At 40.0% G+C, this 13765-nt stretch overlaps 1 protein-coding gene across 1 annotated transcript in view; it reads left to right on the top strand.

Moving 5' to 3' along the window:
• The window catches only part of LOC311245541 (integrin alpha-11-like), a gene marked incomplete at its 5' end in the record, with an annotated part of 157699 nt that overhangs the window by 37117 nt on the left and 106817 nt on the right, over positions 1–13765 (top strand). Inside the window, one exon of the mRNA XM_084335415.1 lies at positions 3306–3417. Within this exon, the coding sequence (XP_084191541.1) occupies positions 3306–3417 (112 nt within the window). The remainder of the gene's footprint in view (positions 1–3305; positions 3418–13765) is intronic.

The raw sequence follows: 13765 nt of genomic DNA, 5'->3' as shown, positions 1-13765 counted from the left end.
AAAAACATATACCTTGAATTGTATTATAGAAAGAATATATTGTGTATTATGTTTAGTTTATAGGTTAGTTTATAGTTATAGTTTATCGTTTATAGTTATAGTTTATAGTTTATAGCTATAGTTATAGTTTATAGATAGAATATACATTATAAACATTGTGTTGTTTACAAATCTACTACGGTTGAGGAGCATCTCACATTTTTCTGAATGTATGTACATTTTAAAAAGTTGTGACAATAAAATAATCTGAATCTGAATCTGAATCTGAAATAGATGATATAGCACTGCTCTGATGGATGATGTAGCATGTTCACATCACATGTTAATCTCCATGTTTACATCACATGTTAATCTCCATGTTCACATAACATGTTAATCTCCATGTTAACATCACATGTTAATCTCTACTGTATGTTCACATCACATGTTAATCTCTATGTTCACATCACATGTTAATCTCTATGTTCACATAACATGTTAATCTCCATGCTAACATCACATGTTAATCTCTATGTCCACATCACATGTTAATCTCTATGTTCACATCACATGTTAATCTCAATGCTAACATCACATGTTAATCTCTATATTCACACCACATGTTAATCTCTATATTCACATCACATGTTAATCTCTATATCCACATCACATGCTAATCTTTATATTCACATCACATGCTAATCTCTATATTCACACCACATGTTAATATCTATGTCCACATCACATGTTAATCTCTATGTTCACACCACATGATAATCTCTATATTCACATCACATGCTAATCTCTATATTCACATCACATGCTAATCTCTATATTCACATCACATGTTAATCTCTATATTCACACCACATGATAATCTCTATTCACTTCACATGCTAATCTCTATGTTCACATCACATGTTAATCTCTATGTTCACATAACATGTTAATCTCCATGCTAACATCACATGTTAATCTCTATGTCCACATCACATGTTAATCTCTATGTTCACATCACATGTTAATCTCCATGCTAACATCACATGTTAATCTCTATATTCACACCACATGTTAATCTCTATATTCACATCACATGTTAATCTCTATATCCACATCACATGCTAATCTTTATATTCACATCACATGCTAATCTCTATATTCACACCACATGTTAATATCTATGTCCACATCACATGTTAATCTCTATGTTCACACCACATGATAATCTCTATATTCACATCACATGCTAATCTCTATATTCACATCACATGCTAATCTCTATATTCACATCACATGTTAATCTCTATATTCACACCACATGATAATCTCTATTCACTTCACATGCTAATCTCTATATTCACATCACATGCTAATCTCTATATTCACACCACATGCTAATCTCTATATTCACATCACATGCTAATCTCTATATTCACACCACATGCCAATCTCTATATTCACATCACATGTTAATCTCTATATTCACACCACATGCTAATCTCTATGTCCACATCACATGTTAATCTCTATGTTCACATCACATGCTAATCTCTATATTCACATCACATGTTAATCTCTATATTCACACCACATGCTAATCTCTATGTCCACATCACATGTTAATCTCTATATTCACACCACATGCTAATCTCTATGTCCACATCACATGTTAATCTCTATGTTCACATCACATGCTAATCTCTATATTCACACCACATGATAATCTTTATATTCACATCACATGTTAATCTCTATATTCACACCACATGCTAATCTCTATATTCACATCACATGCTAATCTCTATATTCACATCACATGCTAATCTCTATATTCACATCACATGTTAATCTCTATATTCACACCACATGATAATCTCTATATTCACTTCACATGCTAATCTCTATGTCCACACCACATGTTAATCTCTATGTCCACATCACATGCTAATCTCTATATTCACATCACATGCTAATCTCTATATTCACACCACATGCTAATCTCTATGTCCACATCGCATGTTAATCTCTATGTTCACATCACATGTTAATCTCTATATTCACACCACATGATAATCTCTATATTCACTTCACATGCTAATCTCTATGTCCACACCACATGTTCATCTCTATGTCCACATCACATGCTAATCTCTATGTTCACACCACATGCTAATCTCTATGTCCACACCACATGTTAATCTCTATGTTCACATCACATGCTAATCTCTATATTCACACCACATGTTAATCTCTGTCCACATCGCATGTTAATCTCTATGTTCACATCACATGCTAATCTCTATATTCACACCACATGCTAATCTCTATATTCACACCACATGCTAATCTCTATGTCCACATCACATGTTAATCTCTATATTCACACCACATGCTAATCTCTATGTCCACATCACATGTTAATCTCTATGTTCACATCACATGCTAATCTCTATATTCACACCACATGATAATCTTTATATTCACATCACATGTTAATCTCTATATTCACACCACATGCTAATCTCTATATTCACATCACATGCTAATCTCTATATTCACATCACATGCTAATCTCTATATTCACATCACATGTTAATCTCTATATTCACACCACATGATAATCTCTATATTCACTTCACATGCTAATCTCTATGTCCACACCACATGTTAATCTCTATGTCCACATCACATGCTAATCTCTATATTCACATCACATGCTAATCTCTATGTTCACACCACATGCTAATCTCTATGTCCACATCGCATGTTAATCTCTATGTTCACATCACATGTTAATCTCTATATTCACACCACATGATAATCTCTATATTCACTTCACATGCTAATCTCTATGTCCACACCACATGTTCATCTCTATGTCCACATCACATGCTAATCTCTATGTTCACACCACATGCTAATCTCTATGTCCACACCACATGTTAATCTCTATGTTCACATCACATGCTAATCTCTATATTCACACCACATGTTAATCTCTGTCCACATCGCATGTTAATCTCTATGTTCACATCACATGCTAATCTCTATATTCACACCACATGCTAATCTCTATATTCACACCACATGCTAATCTCTATGTCCACATCACATGTTAATCTCTATGTTCACATCACATGCTAATCTCTATGTCCACACCACATGCTAATCTCTATGTCCACATCACATGCTAATCTCTATGTTCACACCACATGCTAATCTCTATGTTCACACCACATGCTAATCTCTATGTTCACACCACATGCTAATCTCTATGTCCACATCACATGTTAATCTCTATGTTTTGTCTCTGTGTTTTCACACAGGGCTCCAGCACTGCTTTAATTTTGACTCAAAGAAATGCAAGATCATCAAAGGCACCAAGGCGTCCCAGTTCGGCTACACGGTGCAACAGCACGAGGCGGGGGGGCAGAAATGGTGAGACATTGATAACCTCAACTGTACCTGTACACATGTCCCCCAGCTGTGAGACATCAATAACCTCAACTGTACATGTCCCCAGCTGTCTCTTGAAGGTGGAATCTGTAAGGCCATCAAACAGCCACCTCTAGGCATTCTGTAGATCAGTGCTTCTCAAACTTTTTCTGTCAAGCCCCTTTTTGGCGGACCAAAATATTTTGGCCCCCCCCCCCCCCCCCCCTCGCCCCAACAAAATCGTCATGATATGGGCCATGTTTAAATTTATTGAAATAACACCAATATCGTGACCTTTCAAATTGGCCCTATATTTTGTTTTCAGAGCTGTCATGGATGAAAAGCCAGCTTCACACTTCATACTGTATGTGGTGCTGAATGGTATCAACACCTTAACTGCTGCATCATGAGATACTTGGTGGGCCATGAGATGAGATACTTGGTACTCAGCACCACACTCTGAAACTAGCTCTCTAGGTGGTATCAGATGAGATTTCAAAGAGTTCTTCCAAGAGTTTGGATGGAGATGTGTCAGGAAGCTTTGTCTCAATGTTGTCTGTAAAGTTTTTTTTTATCCAGAGTAACTTGGTGATCCTTTTCTGTGTTTTATTAAATAATGATTTTCAGATTTTGAGAAATGGTATTTTCATGGAGAACAGTGCAGCTGCAACAGATAGCACTTTTTTTTTTTTTTTCTTTTTTTTTTATAAATCTCAGGGCCCCCCCTGTCATGCCTCTGTGCCCCCCCTGGGGGGCGCGCCCCCCACTTTGAGAAACACTGCTGTAGATGAATGCACGCATGCATTTCTTTGACAAGTGGCTACCTCTTTGTTAGTGCAACCAGGAGAAAGGGTTAAGATAGGTTTGTCAGCATACCAGTATGATTCTTTAACCCAACTCTAACCAGGAGATAGATTTAAAGGGGACATGCATTGCTATTCCTTGCACTATTTGGGCAATTTTACACAATTCCTGTTAGTCTATGGAAGACATCTGTAAGGTTTATTAAAAAAAGGTTTATTAAAAAAAAAAAAAAATCATTGTTTTATATTTCTAATGGAGTACTCAAAAGCATAATTTTCTTTCAGTGACAGTCACCCACACAGCGTGATACATACGAGAGAGAGCGAGAGAGAGAACGAGCAAGCGAGAGAGAGAGAGGGAGAGAGAGAGAGAGAGAGAGGAGAGTTTGTGTATGTGTGTGTGTCCGACGACGGAGAGAGATGGCGCACACACATTTACACACACTTCTGCAGTCCCTCCTGCCGTGTCTCTCTCTCTCTCTCTCTCTCTCTCTCTCTCTCTCTCTCTCTCTCTCTCTCTCTCTCTCTCTCTCTCTCTCTCTCTCTCTCTCTCTCTCTCTCTCTCTCTCTCTCTCTCTCTCTCTCTTGCTCGTTCTCTGCCTGTCAAACCCTGTTTGAGGAAGTGTCGGGTTACACTATGCCTACGTCCCCGACACACACGCAGTCAAGTTTGTGTGTGTGTGTGTGTCCGACAATAGTATGCAGCTGCAGGACCGCAGAGCCAGCGGCGCTCTCAGGACCGGTGCTCTCAGGGCCGCGCTCTGACGGCCCTGCTGTGAGGGCCGCTCAGCAGCGCCACCCACCCAATGGCTGAATTGGAGTATTGCACTGTGCGGCGCGCCGCGCTGTGAGCTGTATGAGTAAATTAACTATACTTTTGCTCACACAATATCTTGAATGAATGAGTTTATTTATTTCTAACATAAATTGAAATAAATAATAATAAAAAACAAGTAATAATGGTTTTACTTTTATAAGTGTTACCCCAAATCTCCACACAGTAGTTCAGATATGGTATACTAGTGAGCAATATAGAATGTACAGTGATTTATCCCTGCAGATGAATGTAACCTTCTGAGTCTTGGCAAATAACACCTCCATGCAGTCTTTGAATGCGTCAATGCTGGAATCTGGAGCTCTGTATACACAACTGACAATCACGTTTCTCAGATCTCTACTGAGATACAATCCATCAAGTTGTCAATGGTAGTTGACATGCATTCTACAACCTTATATTTGAGGCTATTTTTTATATATAGGGCTACACCCCCACCTCTTTTCACAATCCTGTTAATATAATTGAGTTCATATCCATTCAACTCAAAGTCAACTCCTTTCTCAGAGATAAACCAAGTTTCGGATATTGCTATGATATTGAAAGGTTTATGGAATTTCTCTAAATATTCTTTAATGTTTTGATGGTTAGCATATAAGCTTCTGCTGTTGAAGTTTTAAACAATATAAAACTCAATGGTATTATTATAATTCTTCTTATAATATTGAAACATAGCAGCAAATAACTCAGTAGTGCAATAATGACGGCATCCTCTCATGTTATTTAGACTTCATATCAATAGGGTTTAGCTTTGTCAACAACACAGGGAAGTTCTACAAACAGGCCAGAGGATGTCCATACTGTATGAGTAAAATATATACTTTATAGATTTCTCTTTTCTTTTTTGCTCCCATAATATCTTAATATAAAACTCGAGCTCTGCCCTTCTGTGTTCACATAACTTTCCCAAAACTGACTTGTAATCTAAGTTGCCTAAACCAGTTTGTCAATTTTAAAAGCTCAGAGGACGGAACAGGTTTATTTGTCTATATTTCTTTATTGACAAGGAGATAGGGAAAGATAGAAAAGGATGGATGGAGCAACAAGGTCCCTGGAGGAACAGCTGGGGGACGGGTATGCGGTCCCCAGGTACTCTGGACTCCTTCCCCTGCAGGAGAGAGAGAGATAGAGCTATAGCAGCAGTGCAGCAGGCTAAACCAAAACACCAACAACCAACCCAAAAATACCTTTCAACATCTTCCTGTTTGCTTCAATCTCTTTGCAATCTTCCTGTCAAATTCCTCCCGTTCACTGAAAGACCACAAGACCACCTGACATACCCACATATGTAGTGTCTTATGTAGTTTTATGCATAATTACACATAGTTCATGTATAATATTGTAAAATAGCTTAGACATAGCCTACTTGCATAGAATAGTCATGTATAATAATGTATAATATTGCTGGCTGCTGTAGGCCTATAATACTGCTGTTCATATCCAGTATACACATATTTACATTAAACATAATATTCACCATTCCTTAATTACCATCATATGTACCCACATGAATGAATGAATGAATGAATGAAAACTTTATTTAACAGATTGCAGAATGGGTACAATACAGTACGGCTCAATACATACAATTGTTAAGGGGATGCAGACCTGAGAAAGACGTTTGTCTTGTTTCCATCAGGGTCCCCCATTTTCAATTCATATAGACATATATGACATACATGACATACAGATAGTCAGTACTGCTACATCTATACATTTATGACATACCAGATTTGCAAATACAGTACTGTTTGTGATACAGAAGGAGTCAAGAAAAGGGAGTATATACATTTGACGTAGAAACTGTACATTGGAGGTTGGGTGGGGGGGGTTGGGTACATTGGGATATTGACAACCACTGGGTAATTTACATTGGAGGTGGTTGGGGGGGGGGGGGGCGGGGGGCATACTGTATAAACAAGTAACACTGTACATTGAGGGGGGGGGGGAGGAGACACTGTACAAACAAACACAATTGTACATTGAACTATTGACAAAACCATACTAGGTAAATGACTGTACATTGGAGGGGGTTGGAATGATTGGGTTAGGATATTTACAGGGGCCAGTGTTGAATTGCAGTCTCCCGTAGGTGTCCCTTGAGAGAGGTTTTGAAAGTGGGTAGTGATCCACATTCCTTTACAGCTTTGGGTAGGGCGTTCCACATTGATGTGGCATAATTGCGAAACGTGTTTAGTCCCTTATTTGAGCCGAATCTGGGTTTGACATGATTTGTGGAGCTCCCTCTGGTGTTGTGATCGTGGTATTCACTGACCTTTGGGAAGTATTTTGACATGTACATGGGTACCTTGGTCGTGTAGTGTATCTTGTAGACCAGGCCCATTGCAAGTTGTTGTACTCTGTCGTCTACTCTAAGCCATCCTAGGTTGTCGAAGTGGGCAGGGGTGAGGTGGGTTCTAGGAGTAAGGTCAAGCAGTAGTCTGACCAGTTTGTTTTGAGATGTTTGTAATTTTGTTTTTAGCGCCTTTGAGGTGCTTTGGTACCATGAGGTGCAAGCATAGTCGTAGTACCCCTGAATGAGTGCTCCTGCCAGAGTCTTCAGGGTGTTCTTGTTTACCAGAGAGGAGATCCGGTACAAGAATCGAGTTCGTTGGTTGACTTTTTTTATTACATTGGATGCCATTTTGTCACAGGAGAGATTAGCCTCTAGGATGGACCCCAGGTAGGTAATTTCATCTTTCCTTGTGACAATATTGTCACCCACTGTAACTGAGAAGCCGTCGGTCTTGCTGAGTTTGTTATTTGAACCGAAGAGAATGGACTCTGTTTTGCCCATGTGTAATGATAGTTTGTTATCAGCGAGCCATATGCAGATTCTGCCTAGTTCCGAGCTGAGGGTTTTTTCAACCTGTAACTTGTTCTTGTCAGAGACCAGCAGGGCTGAGTCGTCCGCAAACAGGAACAAGTTGCAGTCACAAGCTGACGACATGTCATTTGCATAAATTAGGAACAGTAGCGGTCCTAGTATGCTTCCTTGTGGAACACCACAGCTCACTGTGAGGGGGGGGGATAGGGTACCGTTTACCTCCACCATCTGTTCCCTCCCCTCAAGGTAGGATTGCATCCAGCTCACTGATAGACTATCAAAACCAATTGCTTTTAGCTTGTCAATCAGAATGGAGTGATTGACCGTGTCAAAGGCCTTTTGTAGGTCCAGCATGACCATGCCGCAGTATTTGCCTGCGTCCACCTCTTGTTTGATGTGGTCATTCAAATAGAGAAGGCATGTGTCAGTGGAGTGGGATGTTCTGAAGCCAGATTGGAATTCGTAGATTAGATTTTTTTCCGCTAGGTACTTTTCGACCTGTTCGTAGACTATTTTTTCCATGACTTTCGAGATGGAGGTGAGAATAGAAACAGGGCGGTAGTTGCCTGGGTCTAATTTGCTGCCCTTTTTGTGCAGAGGGGTCACCCTCGCAATTTTGAAGTCCTTGGGGACGTGTCCCTGTTTTATGGAGAGGTTTATTATGTGTGTGATGATTGGTGTGATGGCGGCTGCTGAGTCTCTGAGGAATTTGGAGGGGATGTTGTCATGGCCAGTGGCCTTGTTAGGTTGGAGGGCGCTCAGTTTATTGAGTACCTCATCTGTTGTTACCGTTTCCAGCTTGAAGTCGTCCTTGCGGACCCCTAGGTTTTTGTAGAAAGCTACTATGTGTTCTACCCCATAAAGCCCTGAGTGGGAGGGTAGTTTGTTTACCAGTGTTGTGGCTATGTTTGTGAAGAAAATGTTTAAGTAATTGGCTACATCCAGCTTGTCTGTGATGAGCGTGTTGTCAGTTTTTATGTTTATGTTTGAGAATCTGGTTTTAAGTTTTTTACTGCATCCTAGTTGATTATTGAGTAATTTCCAAAGTTCACGTGGTTTGTTTTTGTTTTCCTCAGTTTTGTCATCACATCACATCACATAGACTGTAGTGTATAGCATACCGTTACCTTATATTTATGTAAATAAGTAAGGCAATTGAAATATAACAGAACTTGCGGCATCATATTGTTAATTTTGTTGTCAAAATCTCCTATATTTATATTCATTTGTAGTTATTCAAGTGTTAGTTATGCTAACGTAACGTTACTTACGTTCGATCCAGGAAGAGTAGTCTCACTTTATTGTAGACTAATGGGGATCCACAATAAAACAATAAAACAGCCTCGTGCACAGAGACTAAGCTGCAATACTCCCACAACCAATCAGTTTGTTTCCCCAACACCAAGATGGCGGCGGTCTCGTGACGTCAGCGTGTATTCGAGAATGTTCGCAGTCCAGTCGCAATACTCCAATTCAGCCATCGGGTGGGTGGCGCTGCTGAGCGGCCCTGAGAGCGCCGGTCCTGAGAGCGCCGCTCGCATTGCTCTGCGGTGCTGCAGCTACATGCTTCTTGTCCCCGACGAGGGAGAGAGATGGCGCACACACATTTACACACACTTCAGTCCCTCCCGCCGTCCCTCTTTCTCTCTCTCTCTCTCTCTCTCTCTCTCTCTCTCTCTCTCTCTCTCTCTCTCTCTCTCTCTCTCTCTCTCTCTCTCTCTCTCTCTCTCCCTCTCGCTCGTTCTCTGCATGTGAAAACCCCGTTTGAGGAAGTGTCGGGTTACAATGCGGTCTCTGGTCTCTGCACTCTAATGGTTGATGTGGGCGGTGGAGGTGAGTACAACCAGGGGCGGAGCTGTGCAAATCAATGCTATATTAACGTCACAGAAACCGTCAAATCAGAACAGTTTAGTTGAGTGAGGGAGGATCTCGTGAACTCGAGACTCGACTGATGAGTCAATATGGTAATTAGAGACACAGACGCATTGATACTAACCTGTATTACTATAAAACCATGCTAAACACAGAAAAAAGGCATTTATAATGCATGTCGCCTTTAAAAATAAAATAGAAAGCTATATTGTCATTGTACAAAATACAATAGCATTAGAAGTGCTACTCCTGATCAGTGCAGTCAAAAACAAAACGGATGGGATAACTACAATACATATCCATCCCTTCATACTAGTACACATATCACTCACTCCATACTACATATCACTCACTCCATACTACACACATCATTCACTCCATACTACACACATCATTCACTCCATACTACACACATCATTCACTCCATACTACACATATCACTCACTCCATACTACACATATCACTCACTCCATACTACACATATCACTCACTCCATACTACACATATCACTCACTCCATACTACACATATCACTCACACAGTACCCATACTTCCTCACAATACACATGTCATTGCTAAAAGTAATTAGTAATTAATATGTGCAGGTCTGTATAGGACAGTGCATAGACAGATATAAAAAGTGCAAAAGATATCAATATGATATAAAAGGTCTATATAATATATCAACATGAATATAACATATAAAGAATATAAAGAGATGAATATTGCACAGATATGTGTAGTGAGATGATTACTGTTTGCTGGTGTTTAGAGTTCTTATGGTCAAGGGAAAGAGACTGTTAGTGAGTCTGGAGGTGCGAGCTCCGATGGACCTGTACCACCTGGCAGAGACCAGTGTGGTCCTCAGTGGTTCCCAAAGTCGGGGTCGCGACCCAAAGGTGGGCCGCAAGCAGCCACGGGAGGGCCGCGAGATGATTAAAAAAATAAAAATAAAAAATAAAAAAAATTGTCAGGCCACTGAACTTAGAAGTTTCTTTAAGTTTCTTTAAGTTTCTTTAAGTTTCTTCCAGGACAGTGTTTCTAGTTGTATTCTAAAATTCTATTCTATTGTATTCTAAAATGTGACTATATGGTTTTATATTAACTTAATAAATAAACAAAAACGAAAAATCTACTTATTTCAACGAACATTTCAAACTAAATAACAGATTATGCACATAAAACGCTGAAAACAACCGAAGCAACAATAGTATTTTAATGAGGCTATTATTATTATCATTTTGCAACAAGTTAGCCCTCTCATAAATAGCACATATAAATGAATAACTAACTTGAACTAACTTAATAGGGTTGAAGTGATATTTGGCCTAAAAAACCGATCGCCTGGCAAAAAAAAAAAAAAAAAAAAGCCTGACGATGTGCATTGGGCCGCGGCTCTCTGACGCCTTATTTTCTGGGCCCCGGCCTGAAAAGTTTGGGAACCCCTGCTCTAACCTAACCCTAACCAGGAGATACATTTAATATAACGGAGTCGGGGTAGTCCAGCCTATGCTAAGGAAACAAAGGAAACACACACAAGGGGAGGCTAGAAGTTCACGGGGGGAAAACCACGGGTGATTCTGCATCCAGAATTCCTGTCCAGTTGTTCCAAGATACAGGCCAACCTGTCAAAGGAGAATTGAACGAGTGATGCATTCATTCACAGTTAAATATCCAACACCAAACAAGCCAGCAGAGAAGAACGCTACCAAGCTTGGGGGGGTTTTAGTAGAGATGATTCCCAAGCCAAGGCGTCATGCTGGTTTCTGCTCTGTAGTGGTTGAGTTGGAGAAAAGCTGGAGCAGCGTTGTAGAGGCGGAAGATGGTGTGAAGAGGAAATATACGTGTAGCGTGAAACCTCCCTGTCGGAACCAGTTTGAGATATTCCATATCTCCCTCCTTAGGCCCATGATGTCATTGGGCCTCATTCACCAATACTCTCTTAACTCTCCCTTATATTTTTCTTATATTTTTCCTTAACTGTCTGTTAACTCATTCAGCACCAGAGGGCGCTGTGTACTGTGTGGTTGAAAGGCCAGCATTCTAAAGTATAGGAATACGTGGCGGTGTTTGCAGGGCTATAACTATATTATATATTATAGCTATGGATACAATACTATTGCCCATTTGACATCGAGTATCTATCGTTCAATAATGTGAAAAAGAAATAATTTCTTCATCCATACATTCCCGTTTTAAACTGTGGTGAATATAAGTATGGTTTTAGGGTAATTTATGGGAGGCTGGTAATAGCCCCCAACATGTATTATACTAAATGCATTGGCGTTCCGTCCCTACAGATGCTACAATTAAAAAATCAAATGCATATGATAGGTATTATGTTCCATCATGAATGCATGAAAGGGTGGGGGGGGGGGGGGGGGGGTCGGTTTTTTATGCTTTGATCGTCACCAATGGAATACGTTATGGACTAGCATTACACACATACGCTCAGATCGCAATGAAGGCATGCTTTGATCAACGCAAGATTGATATCATATAGCCCTTACCTTGACTAGGATGTGTCCCAAAAAGAATATTCCAATTATCTGATCGCGAGTCCCAGTATTGGTGTCGATCGTGTCGCCAACATAATCCGCCATACACCATCCATCTGGAGCATTTGACGCTTCTCAAGCCGATCGGGACAACAGCTCCCCTTGCCCGACATGGAAAAGTCCGACTCGACCAATAAAATTGACGCACAGCCCAATACACAGAGTTTCAAAGGGTGTGCAATACCGGCCGCATCCTACCAGGCGGCGGTATTGGACTTTTGCAATCTCAGACTCATTCCCTATGATAACACCAGGCTCCCTGGATGGATAATGAATGGAAATATCGAATAAAAGAAAAAACTGCCAAAACCCGACTATACTCGAGTCTGGCGCTGAACGTTCAGCGAGTTAACCCGACTATCATCTGGTCTGGCGCGGAATGAGTTAAGAGAAAAATAAGAAAGGCCACCGTCGTGTTCATCAACTTGTTCTCAGCGTCCAAATCTGTTCTTACCCAGGTGTGTTGAATGATGCATTTGCATACACATGCCCCGCCAGCTCCTTATAAGGCAAATGAGGCGTGTGCAAAATGGCGAGGGCGGTGTGCAAAACAGCAGAGGTTCGGCATTGCATCTGCACCATACTGATCTATTCAACAGGTATCGTGGAAGCGATTAAGTTCCGGGTTTTTAAAGTCGTATTTGGGGGCAATTGACCAATGGGCTTTTTAACTTTTTCTTATCTGGGTAAGAGTTTCTTATCTGGGGAAGAGTGCCTAAGAGGTCTTGCCTAAGAGAAAAGCAAAAATAAGAAAACATTGCTGAATCCCAGGTAAGAACAAAATAAGAAAAAATGCTAGTTAAGAACAAAATAAGAGTAAATCTGTTCTTATATCGCTTCGTGAATGAGGCCCATTGTCTGCAGGGGTTCCCAAACTTTTTCAGCTCGAGACCCAAAAGATAAATTTGGTGTTTCCCCGGGACCCAAACTTACAAAAATACATCACGAATTGCCATAACATACATTTATAAACTACTGATAAAGAACACAACAAACCATGAATTTCAAATGTATATGAAATGTATTTATTTAATTATAAAAGTACATCACAGCAATAATCAGATTGTAATGTTAAGTTGCTCACCACCTCATTATGTACATACAATTTTGTAACACTTTTAAATGAACAAACATGTTCTACTCTCCTTTCTATTTCTCACCCCTTTTTCAACTCTCCATTTCTTACCCCCTCCCTCTGTCCCTCAACCTTAAACCCCAACATTGAGCAACATTCTGATACATTTGTACTGACTTATTAAAAAATTCTACTGACCTGACACCATGCTAGAAGGGGTATAATATTTCATCTATGGCACAATGAAATCTAATGAGAGGTATGTGGCTGGTTGAAGTTTTCAACCAGCAGATCTATTCTGGGCTTGGTTTTTGAAAGTGCTATTCTGAGGTCATGCTGAGCATTTAGTCTGTTTCTGTATTTGTTTTTCAGGTATGCTAGA

Source organism: Notolepis coatsorum, assembly GCF_963971535.1.
Source record: "Notolepis coatsorum genome assembly, chromosome: 18".
Taxonomy (NCBI): Eukaryota; Metazoa; Chordata; class Actinopteri; order Aulopiformes; family Paralepididae; genus Notolepis; species Notolepis coatsorum.
This window is presented reverse-complemented; position numbering and strand designations above follow the sequence as displayed.